We start from the raw sequence: 27992 nt of genomic DNA on the forward strand, positions 1-27992 counted from the left end.
GCTCCGACCAAAGAGACTTGAACGCACATGTTGTCGTAAACATGACTTTGAAAATAGATTCCAGGAGAACTTGAACACACTATATTTAGCCTATATGTTCCTCGTTTCCTTCAGTTTACTGTCTGGTATTGTCAAATTACTGTTACCTTACGGTCTTTCCTGTGGATTACATGCCTTTGTTTTTGAACTTTTTTGTATCTTGATTGGACCTAGAATTTTACAAAATACGAGAACAAAGAAAAAAGATGGATTATAGTGAAGAATTCATCGCACTAGCCTGTAAAGGGCTCTCAATATTGGACTTTTCGCTTAATTTCTGCCAGCTCGCCCAAAATACTGACCTAACCCTAACATGACCAGAGGAACCTGTAGAGAAGTCATCCTCAAAGCCTGCGGTGTGTGTATCCCAGCTAAAAAGCCCAAATGCCCACCACAGAGACAGAACCGAGCTCCCCACAGACCAAGTGCTAGTGTTGAAACCCACCACGGACAAAGAGCCAGAGCCGATACCCTGTCTGTCCCAGAATGGAAACCCGACATCTAGTCTGGCCTGGTGTGTGAGCTGGTTGTATCTTCCCGAACAAGTGGGAATTTTAGTGGCACTAGAAGAGGATGATCGGCCTCCGCTGATCCCAGGCAGACCCAAATCAGTTTTTTCGCCATTGACGATGTACGCGCCCAGTCACCCTCTCCCACCTCCTCTGCCAAAACTAGTCAGTCTTTCAGTCATTCCGCCACTGGCTCCCTCATTCCCTCATCTCCTCATCTACTAGTTCAACCCTTTGAATTAAAACTGGAGTGGATCTTCCAGTCACCAGCACTGCCTTTGCGAGTGGATTCCCTTGCTTCGCCTCAGGGTGGCGAGCCCATAACTCCACCTCAGCCCATGGACCAGTCAGCCCCACATTGGCTCCTCACCAGGGTCCTTTGTCCTTGTTCCTTGTGAAGTTCCCTCGTCCCTCTGGCTGCACCTTGGTCAGACAATACTCTGCTTGTACCATAGACTTCTGGGACATAAGTTGCACTTCATCCCTCCACCCCTTCAACTGGTGTGTTATGTCACATTTTGCCTTTGTTTTGGTTTCGTTTCCATATTGGAATTTTGCTTGCATTTACGACATGTTGCAATTACCTTAGCCTCAAGATGACAACACGTGATGTTATAATCAGAGCTCTTATGTGTTTCTATGGGACCACTATCAAAGCTTAAAGTGGTAGTAAAACACAATCTTTTGAAGGCTTGATTGTGTTTGCGTGGTGCACTGTAACATGTTCCTAGTTCGTAAAAATAAAAATAAAAATAAAAAAACCTGTTGGATTTACAACACAAGATCATCCACTTCACCTGGTATATGTAATGTGACATAACATGAAGGAACAGGGTAGAAAATGTTAGTTGATGTGTTAGTTAATCTGTAAAGTTTTCATGGGCCATGGGCGTCCGTGCCGCCATTATATGTTTAAACACTGACGGAGCCTGCTGGATTTACAACACGAGATCATCCACTTCTCCTGATAGGGGGTGAATTCAAGGTGATTGGGACACTTTTTGGCATTAAGATGACTTGGGAAAAGTGTCTCAATCACCCTGAATTCTCCTTATGTAGGAGGAAACAGGAAACAGGGTAGAAAATGATTAGTTAGTTAGTTGTTAGTTGATCGGTAAAGTTATCACGGGCTGTGGGTGTCCGGTCGCCGGGATATGTTTAAACACTGATGGACATGGGGTATGCTGGATTTACAATCTAAGATCATCCACTTCTCCTGATATAGGTGACATTTTTTGATTGTGTAATGTAATTTGAACTGTAATTTTACATTTTTGAATTTGGCAGTTGATCACTAAACATTCTAACTACATATATATGTGATCATACGCTCCAAGGACCAGCATAGAATGTGATCGATGTGTCAAAGGATTAACAAACTGGTTTGCAGAGCCAAACAGCATTGTCATTTGTTTATTTCCTTGCTACGACGTACAATTAACAATACAAACTATTACAGGAAAACTCAACGACGAAAAATAAATGACGCTTACAGGTTATTGCCCGTAAACAGCTTCTGTTTTTAAAGTTGGAACTGCTCCATCTTTCAGGACAAGCCGTTGTGCGAATCCTGAACTTGTGAAGATTGTGCGCTTTCTTCCGTAAAATGTGCAGCACAGAGAGCGAGATTGCAATTTTAACCATTGATCCCTAACTCCCCCGTCCCTAGGAAGGCTGAACAAAGTGGACCTACAATCCGGATGAAAATAACAGCGTTTTGTCGGCATTGCAGCAACAACACTCCAGCCTATTCCACAGCAATAAAAAATGGCCTCTTCCACCTTATTTAATATTTCCTTCTAGAAGGGGTTTATGTAAATATTAAAGCTGCTGATGTCACCGAGTCTGGAGGAAAAGACTGTAGTTCCCTACCAGCTGTTTGCTGTATTCTTTAGAAATTGATTTCTTTAAAAACAAATAACTCCCTTATCTTTAAACTTTGAACAACAGATGTTGTTTTTGCTCAAACAGCAACATTACACACTAAATTTAAAAAAGTGAAATCGTGCTAATGAACAGGAGTCACAACAGCAGTACAAGTAGGAGCTCTCAGACAATTCCCATCTTACAATTCGTTGTCTGGTATTGTCATATGTTACACACTCTTATGTTGCCTTCTTTCCTATGGATTACCATTAGTTGTTGTTTTTAATCTATACTTTTTTTTAAACCGTTTTAAGTCTTGATCACCTTAGACAGACACAAATGATGTTATAAATTAGTATATATATTATATTTTATATCTTTCAATTAAAAATCGATAGATGTGTGTGTGGCAGGGAAAACCAGGAAGTCAAGTTGTGAGTTCGTAGAACTACACGTGAACCTGTTTCTTTAATGATAGAAAACACATAAATGGTATGTTTAGTAGTCTTGTCAGTTTTCATGAGTGAGAGAGGAGCTGTGAATGAGGGACATGCTGACTTTCATATAGTGTTATCATGCCACAGCAAATTGCCACTGGCACTTCCTCATAGTAGAGACCGTTTGAAATTGAGTTCATGAATTTCATACATTTTAATGGATCTGAATGAGGAAAAGAAGGCTAAAGTTGGAAAAGTTTTATTCACCTCTTGATCCTTAAAAGTCTGTCAGCTACATGATGTTACGCATCTCTAGTTCTGTTCTGAGGGATGGTGTCGGTATGATCTATCAGTCTACATAACTGCCACTCAAACACTTTTTTACTTTTGATCAAATTAATTTATGAGTTCAGCAGTTCACTATTCATGAGAATAATACAAAATGAGCAAGGACATTATAACCTTAACGACTAATAAAGGAAACAATTACTAAGAAACCACAGAGCTAAATTTCCAATACACATTACTATATATATAATACTGTAACTATATATATATATATATATATATATATATATATATATATATATATATATATATATATATATATATATATATATATATATATATATATATATATATATATATATATATATATATATATATATATATATATATATATAGTAACAGTATTATAGTATTATAATTATTATAGTAACAGGCATAGTAAGAAGATTCTGTATTAATAATGGGAAATGTAGTTGGCCCATTGAATTAATTTAAACCGATTTTAACCAATTTATTTAATAACGCTTTAACAAAAAAACAAAAAAAAGCACAAACCCACAAAAAACAATAAACATTTATAATAAATAAGTTATGAATCTAATTTAAATTGTTACATGGCCGCCTGTGAAATATGATTATGTATAATACAAATATGTAAAAATATATAAAACCTTCCAGAATAAGCATTTTTTATTTTATATTATTATTATTATTATTATTATTATTATTATTATTATTATTATTATTATTATTATTATTATTATTATTATTATTATTATTTTAAATACTAGTGGGGTCAATATGATTATCAGTGGTGGTGATGCACAAACTATTTATATTTTATTTCATTTAAGTTTTTTTTTTTATTTTTTTACAAAAAACACACAAGTGGTTCTGCACAAACTATTCAAAACTAAATATTTTTTATTCTTTTGTTCTGTCTTTCTTTCATTTGTCCTTTTTATTAAAAACACATTGCAAATGGGTGTAAATAAACATAAACAAACCGTATTTAAAAATGTACATGACAGTGTCGTAAAAGTAAATACGATTATGTATAAAGTACAAAAAAAGTATAACATTATGTATATAGGCTATAAAACCTATTGTTATAAAACTATTATTTAATATAACAAAAACACAAGCATCACCAAGGTAAATAACCATAAACAAACCGTATTTAAAATATTTATCATATGCAAGGATAGAAGTTTATATGCAGAATTGATGGGCTGTAATACTAGCCAATAGAAACAAGCTTTCTTTTCTCTTTATCCAATCAGCCATTCCCGTTGTCTGTTGTGCTAGTTTGTTGCCGCTTGTCTCTACGTGTTGTACACAAAACGATCAACCTGATACTCCTCACATGACACACTATAAGCACATCCATATGATATGTAGATCTGATAATTGAGCTGCGGGCGGGTCATTTTGACGTTTGTGAGTTAACCGGGTGTCACGCGGTAGTATTGTGACTGGCTGTTTACTCTGAGAGCCGATAGCTAAACTTCATACCGCCAGAGTTTTAGGAATTTTAAGATAATATTTTAATAACATGTATCCCGAGGACTTTGATAAACACGTAGCGGGATGAACAGCTAAATGTGGAGCAGTGCTAAGTGTGCAAGAACGGTAACGTTGTACATATATATATATAATATGGTAATATGTTGTTAGCCTGTTTACTAAGTAAAATATAGAGGTTTCTGACAGCATGTCAGCGCCTTTTCATATTGTTTTATTGTCGGTTGAAATATTCAAATAAGTCTTAGAATGAGTTAGTATTTTATATACCCATGTTGTGATTTATTTCCTGAATCTCCATTATTGCGTCATGTTGTGCTTTTTGGTATCACGTGCTGTTTAATAATGTCTATCGTTTTGTTGTTGTTTGTGTCCTTTAGGTTTGGATTTTGGTCAGCTGACCACCTCTTGAGAAACAGTCATATCAGGCCATGGCTGGCAGAGATGTAAACGAGAGCACTCCTCTTTTGGACAGCTCAGTGGCTTCAGCCAGATCAGAGTCAGTTTTCAATGGCAGGAGACTGGCATGTGCTGCCATACTGCTGGCAGAGTCTTTGGAGAGAATGGCTTTCTATGGCATCACCTCGAACCTGGTGCTCTTCCTCAACAGCAGCCCCTTCTATTGGGAGGGCACTTTGGCCAGCCAGGGCCCCTTGATCTTCATGGGAGTCACTTATTTGATATCGCCCTTTGGCGGCTGGCTGGCGGATGCGTTCCTTGGCAAGTTCTTAACCATAGCCTTGAGTTTAGTCCTTTATCTGTTAGGGATGCTACTTTTCCCCTTTGTGGCCAGCGACAACACCAGGAATTATCTTTGTGGAGAAGAGATGGCATTTCCAGTGCAGCCTGCAGATTGCTTTCCTGTAAATGGGACAGTGCCTGCCAATGTGACCTGCGTCAATCGGCCATCGTACTGCAGGCCCGCGATCTACAGTGGTCTGGTGCTGGTAGCCATCGGGGTGGGAGCTGTGAAGTCAAACATCACTCCATTCGGGGCAGATCAGGTAATGCAGGTGTTTTCAAAATGGGTTTGGGGAACGCCCATCTGGTGCAAGGGAGTTCCTGGAAAAGTAAAAAAAAAAGATCAGTATTCACAATAATTCTAAATCACCTTTCGATACATAACACTATACTGAACTCACGATGCGACACTAATGCGCTACAGTACATCAAGATATACGGTAAAAGGTTAACAAAAATGCTAAATTTAGTATTACATTAGGCAAGGAAATGAATAGGCTTGGACACAATGTGTGCTGTTACACAATGCACAGATTAAAAATATTCATGATTCCAAAGCTGAAAATACAAAATAATTTTAGACGAATATGCTTCCACTATTTTTATATAATATTTAAAATGATGTAGGCCACTTTGGTAACCAAAAACATTTGGCATCAGGGCCCACACATTATGTAGTTTATTAATGTAGTACTGACAATAAAACTAGAATAGAATATACTTTTTTTTCTCACATAGTAATTTTGCTTTTGGGTGAACTATTCACAATGTGTATTTGTCACTATTAACGATACATATCTGCATATTTGTATTGCGATATATTGTGACACAATATATTGTTACACCCCTACAAATAATACAAATCCTTCGATTAAACTAAGTAATAAAGACTAAAATTACTTAGATAAATTATTTAAAAGCCAATTTAATTTAATATATTTTTATTTTAAATAATGCACAGTACAGTACATTAGTGATTAGAAACAAAGTCAAATCAATATTTTCATAGTAATATTTGCCATGTATTTATAATATAATATTTTCACTGTATAAATTTGGTCTTTGTAAATGTAAAACATGTAGCTTAAATTTAAGAACGGACACAGAATGATTGTATTTTTGGGTGTGTGGCATCTAAAAGATTGAAAGCCCCAGAAGTAATGAAAAGACGCCACTACAACTAGGAAGTTGTCTAAACTTTGAGTAAGTTCAAATCTCAGGGGCGCAACCTTGGATTGATTCTCAGAGCAATATTTTCTACTGTGTCTGGCTTTTATGAAACTATAAATTATATTAAGACCTTTGACATGGTTGCTGGTGTTTGTTCAATAACGTTCTTTCTTTCGGATGCTTTGGGTTAACCCCGGCTGATTCTGTCTGTAGATGCAATGACTCACTACTTTTGTAGTGGAGAGAGTTTGTTGTGAATTGTTTTTCTGTTGTTTTTTTAGGGACCTGGGATTGTTTTCCTAGCCTTTTTGTTTTTTGGAGCACAAAAGGAGCCTTTTTGAATATTATGCTAGTTGTTCTTGTCCATTTACATTGGGGATTTGTCCTTTTAAACTTTAAAAAAGTTGCAAAATAGCATACAAGTCATCTATATAACTCGTACACCATATTCCAAGTTTTCTGGAGTCAGATAGTAGCTTTGTGCAACACAATTTACTTATAATCTTACTCATAATCTCCTTTGCTAGTGGAGGCTGTAAAGTGAAATGGAGAATTTGATTTAATTCAAAATGTGAATGGGATCAGTGAATTTGTGAAAAGATCAAGTGAATGATTTGTTCTAAAATTGGACGTTGCTAAGACAATATGGCGCACAAGTCAAATATTTGACATATATAAGGTGCGTTTTGGAGCTCCACAGTCCTCATTCATTTTCAATATAACATTCACAGTAGAAAGCCCATACAGGTTTTGAATGAAATAAGGGGCAATAAATAACAGATTTGTTCATTTCACTTACCATTGTCATGTCTAAAAGTGCAAGAATTATGTATGTGCTTGAACAAAATTTGGGTTAGGATACTGCGACTTTAAGCTGTACTTTTAGCCCATTGACACCACTCATCTGACAGTCATAAAAAAATAAAATAAAATAAAAAACTATACAATGACCATTTCAATAATGTGAGGTTTTTCTTGAAAATATATATTTTGTCTTCTACATTGTATGACTTGAACCTTCGATAAACCACTTTACACTAAATTTAATATACTACATGTAGCCTATTACATTGTGAATTTCAAAATTTCATACACAAGTAGCAAGTGGGATTTCAACTTCAATTTCAATTTCGGATATCAACATAATCAGTTGCTTGAACTTGCTCCATTACTTAACAACAGTTTAATTAGAATATTTCTGTGTTAATGTACCTTTATGTCAACATTTTGTCACACTTCCTTAAATTTGGACGTACATTTGGGCACTTTCGCTTCACTTATTAAAATTGACAAGGCAAATACCACACATTTCTACAGTACTTTGAGTCTGATTTTGCCTTGTGACACAAGCCATTGTGCAGCCCACAAGATCGAAATTATGCCTTGTGCCTTTTGTTGAAGTGGCTTCTATGGTTAAGATCTGTTTCTTAAATTTGGTTAACTTAATTTGTATAAGCATGCTTAATCTCTTATAGTGATGAGGAGAACTAAATAATTATAGTGATAGTGTAAATTGTTTCCAAGTACAAACATTTTCACAATGCAAAAACATTTGTACAATAAATACTTTTGCCATGTTCCCATGTTTTCAAAGCTCATCATGCATTAGCTCCCCTTTCACATGACCTCAGTGGAATGAATCTGTACAGTAGCCCAGTACAGTGTGGGTGGGGAGGGGGATATCCCTGGCATAAGTCAACTACAAAGAAATCATCTGCTAAAGTGACTAAATGGTTATTTAGAAACTCCATATGACAATGAGCAAGAATCTTCTTCTGCAATGTGCTCCTATCAAACTAGACATTACATGCAAAATGAAACTAAAAACTAAGGAAGTAAAACTGACATCTGTCTTAGTTGACTAGTTTATCTGCCTAACAGATTTTTTTATCCAGTAACCTTTTGTACTGGATTATTTGACAAGCTTTTTTTTCTCCAAAGATGTTATCAAAAAAAAACAATGTTTATTTTGCGATAAAGGTCTTTAAATGGGGATGACTTGGATCAGGCCAGTGTTGATGTCTGTTGACTTGCTGTCTCGTCATATGATCGTCATGTGATTTTTAGATTCAATAAAGAGATGAACTGCAGGCTGTACCATCTGGATGTCACTGGCGCATAGATCTCATTTAAACGTAGAGGAAGTAGGGCAATGAATTAAAAAATTTTACAATTTATTGACATATTTTTCCCCAAAAAATGATTGGGGATCTATGTCTCTCATTGAATGGTTACATCTGCATGTATTTTGAGTTTTTTTTTTGTGAGCAGACATCTCTTCAGAAAAGCGTTTGCATGCGAAAATGCACACGAGTTTGTAAATGGATTTAGTAAATTGCAAAACCGTATTGAATTAAACAAAGAATGCGTATTGATTGTTGATGTGGTTATTGACAGTTATTGACAAACTTGGTAACCACAAGCAAGTCAAAAATGAAATGTCTTTCCAGCTGGAAATTATGAAAGCTTACCCCAAAATTAAATGAAAAAAAAAAAAAAAATCTAATGAAGAGTGCATATTGATTGTTGATGTGGTTATTAACAAACTTTGTAACCACAAGCAAGTCAAAAATGAAATGTCTTTCCAGCTGGAAATTATGAGAGCTCACCCCAAAATGAAAATTCTGTCATCACTTGCTCACCCTCAAGTTGTTCCAAACCATAGGGATTTATTTCCTTTGTTGTACATAAAAGACGAGATTTTGAAGAACGGCTGTAACCAAGCAGTTGATGGGCCCTTTTGAATTCGTATAACGTATTTTTTCTCCCTATAGTATGGAAGTCAATGGGGCCCATCAACTGCTTGGCAGTGGTTACCCATATTCTACAAAAAATATCTTCTTTTGTGTTCAACAGAAGAAATAAATCCATACAGGTTTGGAACAGGGTGAGTAAGTGATGACAGAATTTTCATTTTTGATTTAACACACCATGAATGTTATAGTTGTCCTTGTTTGACACTGAACCGTATATATAACTAGTTATGATGGATTTAAAGGCACAATATGTAATATTTTTAGATTTCAAATATCCAAAAAGAATGTATTGCTAAAATAATCCCAAATGTTTCCAACAATGTTTAAATCCATTGTAAGTGTATGCCCACTTGCTGTTCATGTACCTTCTGGACGTGGACAGCATGTGGACATACACTTACATTCAAAGGACAGAAAGGCCTCGGACTAAATCTAAATATATTTTAAACTGTGTTCCGAGGATGAACAGAGGTCTTACGGGTGTGGAACGACATTGTGGGGAGTCATTAATGAAAGAAATTTCATTTTTGGGTGAACTAACCCTTTAAGCTGGTCGCACACCAGACGCAAAGCTCAGCGCTGCCTCAGGTATCTCACTCCGGACACGCACATTATATACGCGCAAGCTCAATTTTGAATCGACTTCTGACAGAAGAGCTGCACGATGAGTGTATCTTGTAGCACAGGGTGAAATCAGTATGTACATTTATGATTTGAGGGAAATATAATTTAATATAAAACCTTGAAATGGCGCTCTGTGGCGCAGCAGTATTTTAAACAACTTCCTGAGTCACCGCGGACAGGCGCCAGGTTTCGCGTACAGTACAGTGCTCAGCACCGCGCCCTTAGAGGGGTCGCACACCGGACGCGAAGCTCAGCGCTGTGCCACATCTTTAAAATATTGCGCACCCTCATGTTGCCAAAATGGTATGCTCCTTGTTTCATAACAGCCGCGAAGATTTGACTGTGGTCGAAACCGCCTCGCATATCGATGCATAGAATCTTCGACTATTCGGGGTCACCCCTAATTTGCAGTAACACTAATGCAGGATTTTCTCCACTATACAATTATTATAATTTATAATTATTTAAGTTTATTGGATAACACTTTATTTTACAGTGTCATTGTTACATATGTTACATGTAGTAACTATAGTAATAATTATAAATTATGCATAATTACATGCAACTAACCATAAACCAAACTCTAATCCTACCCTAACTCTGTAGTACAGCTCTAAAGTACATGCAGTTAAACTGAACTAAGCTTGTTGATGGGCATCACAAGCAAGTTGATTGAATGTGCATTTTTGATATCCTTACAGGTGAAGGATCGCGGTCCAGAGGCAACACGGCGGTTCTTTAACTGGTTCTACTGGTGCATTAATCTGGGAGCGATCTTCTCACTGGGTGGAGTTGCCTATATTCAGCAGAACATCAGCTTCTCCATTGGGTACATCATCCCTGCCGTCTGCCTCGGTATGTCCCTCATCATCTTTATTCTGGGCAGAGCAGTTTTCATAAGCAAGCCTGCAGACGGCAGCGCCTTCAGCGACATGTTCCGGATCCTGGCCTCTGCCCTCTGTGGACGCGGGCCGAAGGAACCCAGTCTGCTCAGGTGAGGGCTAGACATGATTTAGTGAATAGGGCAGTTCACAAGAAATCAACTTTCTTAACCTCAACTTGCGCCCCTATTTTTGAGAATAAAAATAAATAAATGAAAAAACGAAATAAAAATGTCTGCAGCTCTTAAACCCTATGGTCTATATTCATAAATCTTATTTTAAACTAGACACTTGAATTTGTGTTACGCACGAGTCATAATAAATCAAAGTAGTATAGGAACAGAGTCAAGGCCTGTACACACCGGGACGAATATCGCGAGTGCTTTTCTCCAGCGTTTTTCGAGACATTTTTCGGCGCGTCTTGAGTGTTCACACCCAAGCGATTTTCACTGACGATGCGCCAAGTGAACGTGCACATTCAGTAGATGGCGCTCCCTGTACACAAGGTGGTTTACTCGTCCAACACTTGCTTGTCACACAGAAGAAAAAGAGAGACAGTATTTACAGGCTTGCCAAAACCATTCACACACTTTTTTGCTAACTAGCTAGCAGCAGTGTCACAGTGACAGGGATTAGCAGCTAATTTTATTCTGTGTGCTCGGCAAGACCTCCTTGTCGTCATGTGCGTATGATGTTGCTTCCTGTTATCACATGAGCAAACACACAACATGAGCACCAGTCTAAATACGTTATTTAAAACTGTTAGGTCCAGTCTAACGTTGGTCAGAATGATCTTCTTTTTGCTTTAAATGGTATGCGGAAATTACAGGAGCTTTGCCACAGAGTTGTCCCACCACCTACAACGCAACCCAATGCTTCTTCAAGCGCCATTTTAACTACTACTACTTTTAAACAGGAAAGGATGGAATTTTACCGTACATATTTACAGCGAGTCTATTCCAACGGGATTAGTATTACCCAAGGTCATTTTCCCGGACCTTTCTACAGAAGGTAAAAGTCTCCGTAATCTTTACTGACATTGTCCGTAATGATTATTGAGATGACACATTCGGACGGGACTAAAATCACAGAGAACCTCTGGTAATAATTACTTTACCCCCACGTCCCCATGTTAAACTAATCCCGTCCGAATAGGGCTTAAGCCTGTCACTCAAAATAAATTAGCAAAGTATGTAGTGAACATTTCACGTTTGAAACTTAATTATGAATAATATAAAGTTTCATCCACAGTTAGTGCTTAAAGAAATGTTTCATAAGTTTAATCTGCATTTGTTATCATTCCAGTTTGAAGGCACCAACAGACATGCTTAAAAAAATATTTTCCTGGTTGAATTTCCTGTTTCAAGGATTTCAGAAAAGATAAACTGGGTAGAGAACACCATTTTCTTGTTGAATTAAGATTGATTTGTTGTTGCATATTCAGAAATTATAAATATTTATTCTTGCACTTAAAAAGGAATGTGCCTATTGATCTTATCACAGTCCGTATGTTTTAAGTGTGTTAGATTGTAAATGTATGCAGTTTTTTTTTTCATGGGAACCTCCACTTCAGTTTAGATGTGTCTATTAGTCTGTAATGTTATCCCTCATCTTCTTCTTTGATCCACCTCGCCTGTCTGTATCGTACGTGGCAATGCTATTAATCGTGTCTCTGTGGCAGAAGTTACTGTCAAGTGCCGTGCCCACGCTCTAAATCAAAGAAGAGCAATCGCTTCACAAAAAAATCCCAGACATTATTATTTTTTGTAAGTTGGAAAAAAGACCAAATCCTAGCTCTTCTCTTGTTACAAACCATGTTCTTCCACCAGGCCAAAGCCAACTCTGCTGGATGGCGCTAAGGTGACGTACGGTGGGCGCTTTTCAGAGGAGAAGGTGGAGGAAGTGAAAGCGCTGGTTAAAATACTTCCTGTTTTCCTGGCCCTCATTCCCTACTGGATGGTCTATTTCCAGGTAAAGTTTTTATGAGTGGGTTTTATGAGTACGTCTTTCAGTTATAGGTCCTTAAAAAAGAGGGAAATGTGCAGGCTATGTATATTTTACCTTAATTTACTGTAGTTGACACATAGGATGAATAGGGAGTTGCACAGGTATTTTATTAGCTTGAAGTCTCAAGGTGTCTCAGAGAAAAAGAGAGGCATAGTGGTGATGAACGGTGTCATTGACGTGTCAAATACAGCTGATTGATGTTTATAAGCAGAGATTTTGTCTCTGACATATAAAGGGTTTGTGCCGTTTGGAGCCTTTATGGGATGAGTGGGCATAAAGCCCTTGAGTAGACAGGTGCTTCCTTGAAGAACTTTATATGTGTCTTGCTCAAGGTAATGCTGAAAGGACGAGCAATAAAGACTGGGATATCTCTACTACTAAAGCAGAGTCCCTTCAGCAGCTGGTCCTTAACCACTGAATTAATGTCACCTTACCACGGAAAAAAACATAAACTGAGGTTATGTGTAAAACCACTCGTAAAGTATTTTTGAAGATGTGTATATTCAGTTTGTAAACGTTGCCATGTTTCAATATTTTCAAGGTCTGTCTCTTTCATTTCTGCATTTTACAAACACCTAAGTGAAATTTCCAGACCTTTTTCTTTTCTTACTTCCCCCACAAAGCACTTTTGTGTTATCGGAAGATGCTTGTAAAGGTCTGATCTCATGGACTTTAGTTCTCCCCCCCAAAAAACAAAAAAAACAAAAATGTTGTTCCAAACATGTAAATGCCAAGCGAAGCAGGACTAAATGTATCACTGACCAAAAGAACAAAGCGAACTGAAATACAAAAATTTGTGTGCACACAAAGCGAAGGTTAGCAAGATGACTAACTACCTAAAGGGGTTGTCAGATTTCTAAAAGGTTTTTTAGCTCTTATTTTAAATCACTTGTTGAAATAGAACATTTCTTTGTTCTGCCATTTGCACAATTATGCACTTTAAGGTTTTTAGCCTACTGCTCAATATTTTGAGGCAAAAGCAACCATTTTATTTATTTATTTACTTTGTTTTTGTGTGCTTACTGTTGTATTAGTGGGTCAAGGAAATAAATAGGCCATTCACTCTTGTTACTGAAGGTTACACATGATGCTGATGGTTTCCTATGACTTAATCAATTAAACTATAGCTCAGACTTATTATCAGGACAAATGGCTTTCCAAATGTAACATGCAGGAGGTTTTTGATCAGAACGTCTGGTCACCTTAAAGGGTTAGTTCACCCAAAAATGAAATTAATGTCATTAATGACTCACCCTAATGTCGTTCCACACCCGTAAGACCCCAGTTCATCTTCAGAACACAGTGATATTTAATATTTAGTCCGAGAACTTTTCTTTTCCTTCATGAGTGTTTGCACACTAAACAGTCCATGTCCAGAAAGGAAATAAAAACATCATCAAAGTAGTCCATAAGTGACATCAGTTAGTTAATTAGAATCTCTTGAAGCATCGAAAATACATTTTGGTCCAAAAATAACAAAAACTATGACCTTATTCAGCATTGTCTTCTCTTCGGGGTTTGTTTTTTTAATCCTCAAATAAAGATTCAAACGGTCATTTCAGCAGTTTGGCAGTTTGAAAGGCGATCCGAATCATGAATCAATAAACTGATTCATAACCGTTTGACTCTTTATTTGAGGATTGAAAACAAACACGGAAGAGAAGACAATGCTGAATAAAGTCATAGTTTTTGTTATTTTTGGACCAAAATGTATTTTCGATGTTTCAATTCTAATGAACTTACTGATGTCACATATGGACTACTTTGATGATGTTTTTATTCCCTTTCTGGACATGGACAGTAAAGTGTGCATACACTTTAGGAAAAAGTGTAGAACAGAACAGCTCTCGGACTAGATATAAAATATCTTAAACTGTGTTCTGAAGATGAATGGAGGTCTTACTGGTGTGGAACAACATTAGGGTGAGTCATTAATGACATCAATTTAAATACATTTTTAAAATAAACATAAATATTTATCAATAAATACATTTTTGGGTGAACTAACCCTTTAATTCTTTTATAGACAAGACCTGTAATTACACACAAACATCTTTCTCTGTATATTTACAGCGTAAAATGTACATTCTTAGTAGGGTTGTTTCCTGCCGTGAATGTGGCTCTTTATAGTAATGTTAAATTGCCATTGGTTCGTCGGGATAAGGATCGTGTCATAGACCATCTCACGTGAAAACAAGATTCTCTTCCTCCAATTATGGCTAAAGGTCATCTTTTGAAGCCCTGTCATCCCATATGTTTTGTCTGCTGAGACGCTTGCCAACTGTTTGAAAGGTTACCCTGCATTGTTAGTCCTCGGGGCCTTAAATTAAGGTTCGAGTAAAGGACAACGTCTCTAACTTTTAGAAAAAAATGCCTAATGACTTTCTGCATGAACGGATATTGCAGAATGTTCCCATGAAACACCAAACTGCTTTTAAGGGCTGAAATATTGCCACTTGCCATTTTCTTCCTCTGCACTATTTCAAGTTTAAATCAATAGCAATATTTAGAAATGTGTCTCCTCAAGTGCTAAATGGATCATAGTACTGTAGGCAGGTCAGTGGCCCTGAATGAGATGTGAGTACAGCCAGCATGTTTACGTGTGCTTCTGTCTTCTCTTGCAGATGCAGACCACATATTATCTCCAGAGTCTCCATCTGACAATTCCTGGAGCCGTTCCCAACTCCACAGACTCCCACCCGGTAAGAGAACAATTGTTTCAGTGCCAATGCTGTCAGATCACTTCCAAATTGGCCTGAAAGAAAAATATAATTGCTTTGTTAATGAAGAGTTCAATTATTTAAGCAGTTGGCCTCCTTTTTTTCCTGTGCTCTGGTCACTTTCCTCATCAGATTTCCCATATTTCTCTTCTGATGAGCTATTAGGAAGCAGCATTTTCAATGCCACAGATGTTTCCATTAATTATACATTTAATTAACATTTCAGACGTTACTATAAATAAAATGTCTTTGTAAACTGGATAGATAGATAGATAGATAGATAGATAGATAGATAGATAGATAGATAGATAGATAGATAGATAGATAGATAGATAGATAGATAGATAGATAGATAGATAGATAGATAGATAGATAGATAGATAGATAGATAGATAGATAGATAGATAGATAGATGGATAGATAGATACAGACTCATGAACATAACAAAGATGGTTTTTTTTCCAGCATGAACACATGAAATTGACTAAAATTACAATGTTACCAAATATTTTCATTTTAAATATTCAGCTTTCACACCACAGGAATAATTTAAATTTGCCAGTAACAACCCATAGAATAGTTTGTAAGTTAACAATAATAAATAGTTATTAATAATTATTAATATATTGTGTTGTATTGTTATATTTTGTTTTATGAATATCTGAGCATCAAAATAAATAGTTGATCCTCTTCTTTTAAACAAACAAGTAAGCAAACAAGCAAACAAAAAACATTTTATTCTAGATTCATGCATTCCTTTTTTTGAACACTTGAAAATGGGTTTCATAAAAGTTTCATAAAAAAGCAACATTTAAAACAAAAAGCTGAGAAAATCACGTTTTTAGATGGAGTAGATCGAGTCCATCAACACCCCTAATGCGTGCACCTTCATGTAGCTCGTCCTGGGTCCACATTTCATTCACTAACATTAGATAGTTTTGATTTATGATGTTTAATGTTGATGATCATGTTATTTTAAATATGCATCCGCTTACATACGATCGCTTGTTTTAACTCCGTCTTCCTCACATGTGTTTTGATCAGGAGATTCTGTACTCATTCAGAAGATGCATAATAGCCCCCCCCCCCAACTCTTTCCCAGCCAGCGTTGCCAGTAACAACCCATAGAATATTTTGTAACTTAACAATAATTAATAATAATTAAAGGAATTACAAATTGTATTTTGCACACATATGTTGTGACATAATGCAAACACAAATGTGTGATTTTCCTTTTTGCGTATGTATCGTCAGGCAAATTTAAAATGGAAACAATAATGGCAAACTTTTTGATCATATCAATAAATCACACCCTCAAGACTGATTGACAGTTGACTGTGGGCAGGATGTGGAGGAAGTGAAATAGGAAATGGGTGATTTTTCTATTGCTATTCTAAAATGGCAGGGTCATAACTCATAAGACATTGGAAGTGCAATTGCAAATGGACTTTGCGGTTCCAAATAATTGCATACAGTTTGCAATTCTTTTTTAATATTGTCCGGAATATCAGTCCATTGAGAGTTTAATGGCAAAAAGAGAACACCACAGAGCTCATAATAAGACGAGAATCGTTATTTTCAGAGATGGGTAGAACTGAGGGTTTTGAAATGTTGTAAAAGTGATGCAGAGTTGGCATTTTTGTTACTCAACAGGCGAGTAAGGTATTTCATTAAACCTATAAACTGCCATATGTAGCTGAGTTTATTGTAAAGCATTATCTATAGTGAAGGGTCATATTCATTATTCAAAGTGCCATGTCTATCAATAGGTATATCTGCAGTAATGTCTTCAGATCCTTTCCTTCAGATCCTTTCCATCTAAACTGGTTATATCTCTTAAGCCTAGTAGTAGATGTTTTATGAGCAGTAGAGAACAATATTCATCCACACAGCCACACAGAGCCAAAGCACAACCTAAACAATGTTCTTCCTCAAAATGCATGCATTTTTAAAAAGTTTTTTTTTAACCGCTGTTGAAACTGTTATTTTTAATTGGCAAAAATTGTACAGTTTTTACTGTAAAGTCTTGGTGAGAATCTTTAAAATATATATATTTTTTGTCATTATACAGAGAAACAATTATAAGTTTTGCAGATTCCTCAAAAACCCTTGATTCCTTTGGAAATAGTCATTGTTTTTGACATTTTTCTTTGATAACAAAGCTGGAGTAAAATCAGATTAGTGTCAAGTTTTGGAATCGGAAGCATTGCTCTACATGTCTGGAGCTCCCATCAGGCCACAGCTTGGACAAAAACAGTCTGGTTACTGAAGGCTCATTCACACCAAGGACAATAGTTAAATAAAGATATAGTTCTAAAAATTATTTTAAAAACAAAAAGTATAGCACAGAGTGCACAGCGTAACTTGAACGATAATGGCACAGAGAATCAATATCATCACTTTCAGAATGATTTTTTTTTTTTTTCAGTTGATGAACGATAAAGCCATTCAGAATCCACCAGACTTTAAAGAGTTTGAGCATTTACAGCAGCCGATGATAAAACAGCAGCGCGTGAGGACGCTAATATAGTTATCTTGTGAACTGACCTTAAGGTTTAGTGAGAAAGTTTAATTTTTAATTGTTAAGAGACCTTGAGTAACAGTGGTCTTCAGGGAAAAAAAAAACCCTGTAAAATACAGTATCTTTAAATGATTTTTACTCTTCAGTTTTAATTTTAGATGCCTGTGGTGATGCCAGGTGCTTGGGATGTTTGTCTGGCTGTAGAGTAGAGGATGTTTAGGATAGTCTCTGAAGACTCTGGCACGCATGAGCTAGAGAAATCCTTTGAAAACCAGGGTATTAACTTCCAAACCATGACCCTCACTAATCACAGATTAGCACCCAGCAGCCGCGTTCTCATCTAAAGTTGCTGTGTATTTGTTTTTGTGCAAGTGTGCGTGTGCTTGTGCGTGTGGGTGTACATGTATACGCTCTACTAGGTAAGTGTGTCAGAACCTTTGCTTTGAATTAAATCCCCTCAAAACTGTTTCACAGTGACTAATCCAAAATCACGACTCCCAGGCTGTCTGATCAGCAATGACAATGCAGTCGCATGTTGCTCTATGAGCATGAAAATGCACAGACACAAATGTAACCAGATGAGCAATTAGTGCGAGTACGTGCAATTTCACCACTTTTGTCTGAAATGGAGTTTTCCAGAATTAGATTGAGAGTCACATGGCACGGACAGAGGAAGTGCAAAACGACAATAAGGAAGTGAAATAGATGTAATCGGCTGTGTTGAATAACACATTGCTTGAGAATGTGACTGCAGGGTCATATTGTAGAGAAAATTGTAAAGCACCTCATGCTCTTTGAATATATTTTTCTAGAGTACTTTAGTGGTTATGCTAACTTTAAAAAATGTGACATTGAAAAATCAATCTAACGTGTAAGTTTATGTACTCATATGAAATATGATCAGTGTACATTGGATGACAGACCTTGTCTTAACAGGTCAGAGGGTCAGAATGTGTAAGCTACACTTCCTCTGTGATCCATTAATAAACCGTCCAGCATCTTCAAGATTTTTCTCAGCACTGAATTATCAGTCAAAGTAGAAGTGTTCCTCTTTCAGTCTGGTTCAGGAAGAAGAAGTGTTGAACTGAATTTTTTTTTTTTACTTACTTACTTACTTACTTACTTTTTTTTTTTTAGATAAAAAATACAGTAAAACTGAAATATTGTGATTTATTTACAAATAAAATAAAAATAATAAAAATAATTGGTATATATATATATATATATATATATATATATATATATATATATATATATATATATATATATATATATATATATATATATAAAACCAATTCTTTTTATTTTTATTATTTTGTCTAAAATGGCAATATATATATATATATATAGCAAAGCTGAATTTATTTGTGGAAATCATAATAATGTGTTTTTACACATTGTTCATTGAATAGAAAGTGAATAGAAAATATATTTTGTAGAAAAAATATAACATGTCTTTACACTGTAAAAAATTATTGAGAAAAAAAGTTACCTGGTTGCCTTAATTTTGCGTTCATTGAAATTACTTTTTTGAGTTAATACAATGAACTTTTTTTGAGATTCGACAAACTTTATTAAAATATTATTAAAAGATTTTGTAAGCATATTGGGTAATTTTGTGTGTTTTATTTCTGATGACGTAGTGAAACATGCCAAATAGTGCTATTTTCATGATTTATGAAAATAGCACTATGTGCTATTGCTATTGGAGTGCAGACTGTAAAGTGGGCACATTTCCTACATAGAAAGCTCTTTTGTGTGTAGTGTAAACAATGTGCAGTGGCGCACAACCTACGTAGAATACCCACGGTGCAAACCAGTGAGCAAATCCACAGGGGTAAACGCACACAGCATTAGTGTGCAGGCGAGCGTGTTTAACACAGGCTAGTTGACTGCAATATTTCATCTCCAGTCACTTAACTTAAGGGAACTGGGAGAATGTAAGGAAGTGCGGGTGGTATGTGAGCCATTCCACAATGCCGTTATGTTCTAGTCTAGACTGAAAGCGCGCATGCAGACAAGCGTGTTTGACCACAGGCTAGTTGACTGCAATAAGGCTAGTTGACTTTATATGGTGTAATCCAGCCGCGGCGGGATTTATTTGTGATTTTGTGAGGCTGAATTAACAGTGCTTATGTAGGGGTGCACACTGTGTAGTGGACACTTTGTCTACAGTGTAAAAACCTTTCCAGCTGCCTGAATAAAGGGGACTGGAAGTGATAGAGTGAAAAAAGGGCTTAGCTTGGCAGCCATTTTCCGACGTCCTTATGCTCTGACAGTGAGCGCATGCTATGACGTAAGCCGCACTCTAGTCAGCAACGCATTGTGGAAGGGGCGCGCGCTATCATGACAAGGCAGCCATTACAACTTCCTTGGCAGTAAGCGCGCGCTGCAGCGACATTGTTCTTGACATACCCAACAGCCCGAGCTCGCTCGTCTAACTTACTCTAGTATTCTCTGTCCGCAGCGCTTCAGCACGGCGGCGGTAGAATGAGCACGGCGAGAGCTTCGGCTCGAGTTAGTTTATTCCCTCTAGTATTCTCTGTCTGCGGCGATAGTGCGACTGAACGAGAGAATAGGAAGCGTGAGGAAAAACTCTGTCCGCAGCGCTTCTAGCACGGCGAGAGCTTCGGCTCGAGTTTGTTTATTCACTCTAGTATTCTCTGTCCGCGGCGACAGTGCGACTGAACGAGAGAATTGGAAGCGTGAGGAAAAACTCTGTCCGCGGCGCTTCTAGCAGGGCGAGAGCTTCAGCTCGAGTTAGTTTATTCACTATAGTATTCTCTGTCCGCGGCGATAGTGCGACTGAACGAGAGAATAGGAAGCGTGAGGAAAAACTCTGTCCGCAGCGCTCCTAGCACGACGAGAGCTTCGGCTCGAGTTTGTTTATTCACTCTAGTATTCTCTGTCCGCGGCGATAGAGCGACAGAACGAGAGAATTGGAAGCGTGAGGAAAAACTCTGTCCGCGGCGCTTCTAGCACGGGGAGAGCTTCAGCTCGAGTTTGTTTATTCACTCTAGTATTCTCTGTCTGCGGCGACAGCGCGACAGAACGAGAGAATTGGAAGCGTGAGGGAAAACTCTGTCCGCGGCGCTTCTTCAGCACGGCGAGAGCTTCGGCTCGAGTCAGTTTATTCACTCTAGTATTCTCTGTCCGCGGCGATAGAGCGACAGAACGAGAGAATTGGAAGAGTGAGGAAAAACTCCGTCTGTCCGCGTCGCCTCCTCAGCGCGACGGTATAGTGACGAGAGCTTCGGCTCGAGTTTGCCTATTCACTCTAGTATTCTCTGTCCGCGGCTGTAGCGCGACGGAACGAGAGAAGAGTGAGGACAACTCTGTGGCAGCGGCGGAAGAAGAGCCGCGGCGGCGGCAGAGTGAAGAGAGCTTCGGCTTGAGTGTGCTCATGTCCTCTAACATTTTCTCTTTCCGCGGCGCTATTCAGCGCGACGGAACGAGAGCAGAGGGAGAGTGAGAAGAGCTCCGTCTTTCCGCGGCGCTAAACGACGAGGCGGAACGAGAGAGTCCTCGAATAGAACAAGCCTGTAAGCTCTAGAAGTGGCGTTGCAGCGGCAACACACACACAAACACATACAACACTCAACATAGACACAGTATAAAGGATATATAACGCCGGATGGCGTAGCTGGAACGGCAGAGAAGGCGGAGAGGGAGTCCGTCGTCCTCAGCTGCAGGTTCCGCTGGTGCCTTTTCAACGGCGGTGCTTCTTCCGGAGGTCAGCGAAGGTATCTTCGATAAGGAGATAAAATCTGACACCTATGGCGAATAAGGGTCTTATATAGCATCCTGTATGCAAATTTAAGCACCTTTTTCGGCGGGCTTCTGGAATGCCCCCCATTGGTTCGTTCCTCTCAGCCGCCTCACCATAGGTTCCTGCAGTTGCCGCGGCCCGGCCAATCAGAGCGCTCCTCGCGCTGGGCTATGGCCGTGCAGCTCACTGCGCTTTACATAGATACCTTTATTAATAAAGTTTTGCTTCATATTCTCGAGAAAAGGAGTTATTCCCATACGTAATACGAGGAACCTCTCTCGAAAGGGAACCAATGTTACTCGCGCATGGAGCCGAAACAATTCAAGCTTTGCTTCTGTTTTCAGGCCTTTCCCCTTTAGGTCTCTCCAACGCTGGAGAGCTTTTGTAATATTAACTCTAGTCCTAAAACTCTTACCTGCGAGCCGCATTCAACAGTGTTTCTCAGGAGCCTACATGTTTGAACAGTACTGTAAATATGCTATGTTGTTTTATGATAAAATTGCTATGCAGTTGATGTGGAGCTCTGGGTGGTTTGCTAAGGCGTTGCGAGGTAGTTTAATGGCCCATGACATCCTGACCCTTAAATTAGGGAGTCTGTAGGATTTTTTTCCACCTACCATTTTATTGTCCACCTGGTGAAACCGTAAACTCAGTTCGCTTATAATCACACTGAGCCCTGAATATGACATGCAGAAGAAAAAATAAATGTGGCCATTAATTAATATTTAAAAGCTAAAATATTAATAGAATTAATAATTATTAAATAATTAAAGCTGTTCCCACAACTTATTAATGGTCATCATTTACTCACATATGTCAAATGAGCCTACATCTATTCATCATAAGTTATTGAGTATCTTTGGATTAAATTTGGACTAAACCACTCAAATTTGGATTTGTTTTATGATCTCGACATGAACGTTTTGAAGAATTAAAATGGTAGTTGCGTAGCTGTCAATGGAAGAACAGAAATTGTTCAGATTTCATTTAAATATCTTCACTTCAATGCGAGGCTTACAGATTTGAAAAGACAAGAGGGTGGTTAAATTATGACAGAATTAAAAAAAATTAATCTTAATTTGTTTTCTTGTTTTGGTTTAATTGCAGTCACATCATACTAATTTTGTTCCTTTGTTTTGATTTAATTTGTGGCTAACAGTTAACTGCAGCCAGAATACCCTTTTTTTTCCTTCCCCGCATGTCATGTTCTGATTTTCTTAGAAACGTAGTCATGCATCTTTCCTCAACATATGAATTAGTGATTATGCTTAAGAGCATGACAGAATGTAAGGTAATGTACACGTCTTAAACAGTGTTCTTTTATCAGTTAAAGGTCAACCTGCACACATCCTTCCACCATCAGCCCGATTGGTAAGGAACAGTTCCAGTTAGATTTTCTCGTATGCTTGGTTCGGCACGGCCCGATTACAAACCGTTCTCTACACGGAATTGTTAGCATGTTTGTCTAACCGTGTTGAGCCGTGCGTCAAGTGATGTCGCCATTAGTCACATTAGGATTAGTCACATGTCTGTTTTCTGGCTAACGGTTTATCTTTAGCAGGTCAAGCGCACTTCTGGAGTGAAGTAAACACAATTTAATAATAAAATTAAAAGAAATATCGGCCCCACTTTATATTAGGTGGCCTTAAGTGCAATGTACTTAAATAAAAAAATAAGTACAATGTACTTACTGTGTTCAAATTGTATTGCTAAACACCTTTACTGATATTGAGGTGGGATACGGGTAGAGTTAGGGACAGGTGGTGTGTGTCAGTTTAAGGGTAGGGTTATGTGTAAGGGAAGTGCCAACTGTGTAATTACAAATGTAACAGAAACGAATTACAGACGTAATTACATGCTGATATTTTTTAAAATGTAAGTACAATGTAAAAACATGTATGTACACAATAAGTGCATTGTATCAAATGATTAATTAAAATGTTAGTACATAGTATTTAAGGCCACCTAATATAAAGTATAAATATAAATCATGTCAAAGTCTGATGAATTTCTATTACATTCCAAAAAGCTCCGTTGTTGACCCCAAAGTGAAGAAGGAATAGAATGGTTTGGTCTATGGTAGTAAAGTGGCTATACAAATTTGTCTTCTACCTTGATTTCACTCTGAAATGTTCCAAAAAAGAAAAATCTAAAATATTGATGATGACTCAAAAATGTTGGTTTTATCCCCAACTTCCTGTTTCAATAGGAATTAAGTAACTTCACATTCTGTCCTGATTCCTGAGTACCATAATGTTCCTCTAGTGTGCATACTTAAGTGTTGAAATCCCCATCTGTCGCTTGCTCTCTCACACACAAGGGTTTCCCCTTCTAAATGAACATGTGCTGCCGTAGATTTGTCTCAGCGGACCGCACAGCCTAAAGGGAATCCAGTGTACAGTCTTAACAAGGCCAAACTGTGAGCTCTTAATTATGAGATACCCATAGAGAGAAACAGGCACGAGAAGTAATGTGGGTGAAAATGATATGATGATAGAATGATGCAAACTGGCAATTTCAAATGGAGAAAAAAGTATTTATAAGCGCACGATGATGAAGGGGAGACCGAGCGCTCGGAGGGACATGTATAAATTACCAATGCTTAGTCAAAGAAATGTAAATGTACTGAAGGAATAAGCTGGAGAATTAAAAGTGTTAAAAGCACCAGTAGATTTGGGACTGACTGAAGCTGTAGAATTAAATTCAAACATGCTGAGTGAGATACGCTCTCCACTTAACCGCCTAATACTCTACTGGAGGTGTAAATGTGTGCGTGATATGCCCATGCACACCTGCAGGCATGGATGCATAATAAACTTCTTTTTGATCTCTGGGTGTCTAGTCCTCTGGTGTTGCATTTCATAGGCGTTATTTAATTAACGTCAATTAAAACGTACAGATGGCGAAATATTGTGCAGTGTGCTCGAATGAATTATAACCAATCAGATCAAGACAAGAATGGATTGCGCTGTTTTTTACTTTTGCTATGTGCTTACAGCATCTCCTCACATCTGCTCATTCGGATCATCAAGCCCTGTCTGTTCAGGAAATGAGGACAGATGGTTTCCTGTGGCGGCCAAAGTGAAAATACTGATAATCAGAGTTAAAATTGGTCAGTCCTTCATTGGTGAATTTGACCACAGTTTTGTCTCGCACCTGCTACGTACTAAGTATCACAGAATGGTCCTACGTGTTATATTTTCCAAGTGTTCTGGGGGTATATGATAGGGTTTGGTGCAAAAAAACAACTGAAATTTAACATAACCGTATGTTCCGAACATGGGCGACATTTGGCTCTCGAGTTGGGGGGCAAGATTTGTTTTAGGCCTACCTGCATCAGCAAAGTATTCGCAGAAATTAAGCGAACTAGTTTAATTTAGCTTGTTACTTGTTTATTTACCTTCTTTTTTTATTTAAATAATTAATAATTTAGTCATTTATTTTATTTAATAATTTATTCTTCTTATTTTTGTTATCACGGGAAATTATGCGCTCAAAATGTAAACCACTGTTTGTCCATCATCACCATAAACTAGAACCGAACCCACTAGAACAAAATCCTAGTAAACAGAAGACTTAAGCAGACCACCAACAGAGCTTGGAGCATAAGTAAAGCTTTACTGAAGAAAATTAAACATATTTACATTTTTAGAGTCCAAAACAAAAAACAGAAGCGGTGAAAAGGGAACAAGTGTGTTGTCCACAAAAAGAAACCAGGAAATCCAAAAGGACCAACTAATTAAAGGTAGGGGAAAGCTTACTGGAAACAAAAACACTTCTTAACTCATGTTACTGGACAAAGTTAAAGGGATAGTTCACTTTAAAATTAAGATTCTGTCATCCTTTACTCACCCTCAAGTTTTTTTTCAAACCTGTATGAATTTCTTTCTTCAGCTGAACACAAGGGAATATATTTTGAAGAATGTCAGTAACCGAACAGTTAACTGGAGCCATTGACTTCCATAGTAGGAAAACAAAAATACTATAAGTCAATGGCTCCAGTTAAGTGTTTGGTTACTGACATTCTTCAAAATATCTTCCCTTGTGTTCAGCTGAAGAAAGAAATTCACACAGGTTTGAAACAACTTGAGGGTGAGTAAAGGATGAAAGCATTTTCATTTTAAAGAGAACTATCCCTTTAAGGTCTACATGATGAAAAAATGTGCAGGGCCCTTATCCAGTTCCCTCTTCCAAAATAAAACAAACAACAAGAAAAAGTGCCTTCAATGTGCCTTTCACAAGACATCTTAAACCATGAGTGTGGGCTAGTGGATATTATATCACAATGTGCAAACTTTGCACCAGAATTTTGCTGGTGAAGAATTTGCAAACGCCAGTCAATTATTCACTACAGAAAGTGAAAGTAAAACGATGCTACGGCACATATTCTCTTAGAGACCATGAGAGATTAATCAGAATCATTTTCTCAATATTTCACTTGTGTGTTTGACCCATTGTGAAATTTAATTTTTTAATGAATCAATAAGTATTTTGTGTTAATCAAGTTTTCCCCCCCTTCTTTTTAGTAGTAAAAAGTAGAAAAAGAGTAGTTAGCTCATCTAACTATTTTTTTATTTCATATTACTTCGGTTATGCATTGATGCTCTGTGAAATATTGCAGGGCACATTAAAGTAGCCTGCTCGTAATAATTTAATATGCATTGCATGTCTGTGGGCTACTGCACTGAAGGGCTAAACGGCGTCCACAGGCACGACATCAAGCGATTAATGTTTTATCCTAATCCACATGAATCTGTTCAATGTTCAGTAGCTTTTACTGCAGTGTCCGAGCCTCTCCTGTCTCATGCTGTTTCACGTCGTGTTTTCAGTTTCCGCAAGAACAATTCTTTCACACGATGTGGTGTTCATTGGCACTGTCAAGAGTAACTTAAATATGTTGCTGTTTACTAGACTGTGATATGACGGTGAGGACATTTTCCCACCGGTTAATCAACGTGTGCCAACACCGGGAGAGAGTGTTGAAGTTTTCCCCCTTTTGCACCTCGCTTTCAAAATCGTTAATTAAAGCGAAAGTAAAATGCGCAAGACCACACAGGTGCGAAAATGGTGCAGGGCAGATTGAGTTTTTTCAACTAATTCTTTTGGCACCATATGGAATTAACTGAAAAGGCTCAATCTGCTCTGCGCCAGTGGACACGCACAATCATGAATGGCAGTGCCCATTTTGCTTTCACTTTAGGATTAGCGCCAATTTGGGGACGAGTTGCTTGAATGGTGGTTTAATTGTTATTCTTAATGAAAATCTCAACAACGAAACAATACAAGGACAAACCTTTGACAAATGCTTTTACATTTTCGCGTTGAAACTAAATCTTCCGCTGTCATCTTGTCATTCAGCTGCGTGATCTCGTGAGTCCTGCTGCTGGTCTGTACAGTGTACTTGCCTAAGAAAGTTGTGAGAGAGGTAAATGTGCAAGGTAACTACATGGGTTAAGTTTAGGTTTAGGGGTAAGGGTTGGTAGGCCTACCTAGTTATAAAGTGGTACAGGACAGGTATGACATCTCTTTGTAGGTCAAAATGCAGAAGCGAGTTAGCATTTTAGCACTTCCAGTTCCCTTGTCCTGAAATCTATGGTTTTTTTGAATGGTGTTTTGTTTAAATGGCTGAAATAAGGTCTGTGGTGAACTCAAGCTCAAGACACTTTCATGGTTTATTCTACATAATACTGATGTATAAAATACATCGCTATTACCTCACTCGTGATTTTTTTTGTGTGTTTTTAAAAAGGAAAATGTCAAACCTTCAGGGAATTTTTTTGAAACTGAAAGAGTTGTTGGGAATTTAGTCATGACATTGAAATTGATGGACAAAATGTGCAAGCATCATAAACTTGTGTTGATCACAGAGCCTTTTTTTTTGTGGTGATAATCCAAATGCCTATTGGAAAATCCTATTGGGTTTTTCTCGAGGAAACCAGTGTGATGCCAACTGCTGGATGGCCTACAACTGACGTCTTACCTGCACCATTCTATTACCTAGTTATTATCATTTCTATGATATATACATAGTATGTACATGCAGAATATGACTGTAAAATAAAGTTCTACCCATAGAAATCCCCCAAAAGTATCTGTGTACCTCACAGAGTTTATATCTGGATTGGAACTCAGCTTGTCTG

At 37.6% G+C, this 27992-nt stretch overlaps 1 protein-coding gene and 1 long non-coding RNA gene across 2 annotated transcripts in view; one reads left to right on the plus strand and one right to left on the minus strand.

The window, feature by feature from the left end:
- Positions 1–4567: 4567 nt before the first annotated feature.
- The window catches only part of slc15a4 (solute carrier family 15 member 4), a 100877-nt gene continuing 77452 nt past the window's right edge, over positions 4568–27992 (plus strand). The window contains exons 1-5 of the mRNA XM_067413319.1: positions 4568–4771; positions 5044–5667; positions 10656–10948; positions 12665–12806; positions 15467–15544. Coding sequence (XP_067269420.1) covers positions 5095–5667; positions 10656–10948; positions 12665–12806; positions 15467–15544 — 1086 coding nt within the window. The 5' untranslated portion in view covers positions 4568–4771; positions 5044–5094. The remainder of the gene's footprint in view (positions 4772–5043; positions 5668–10655; positions 10949–12664; positions 12807–15466; positions 15545–27992) is intronic.
- LOC137038611 (uncharacterized) lies at positions 5639–27446 on the minus strand. Its single transcript, XR_010897525.1, has 4 exons — positions 27342–27446; positions 27146–27257; positions 15443–15597; positions 5639–5725 (listed from the first exon to the last, which is right to left on the minus strand). It is a non-coding gene; the product is annotated as an uncharacterized lncRNA (long non-coding RNA).

Source organism: Pseudorasbora parva, chromosome 13, assembly GCF_024679245.1.
Source record: "Pseudorasbora parva isolate DD20220531a chromosome 13, ASM2467924v1, whole genome shotgun sequence".
NCBI classification, from domain to species: Eukaryota; Metazoa; Chordata; class Actinopteri; order Cypriniformes; family Gobionidae; genus Pseudorasbora; species Pseudorasbora parva.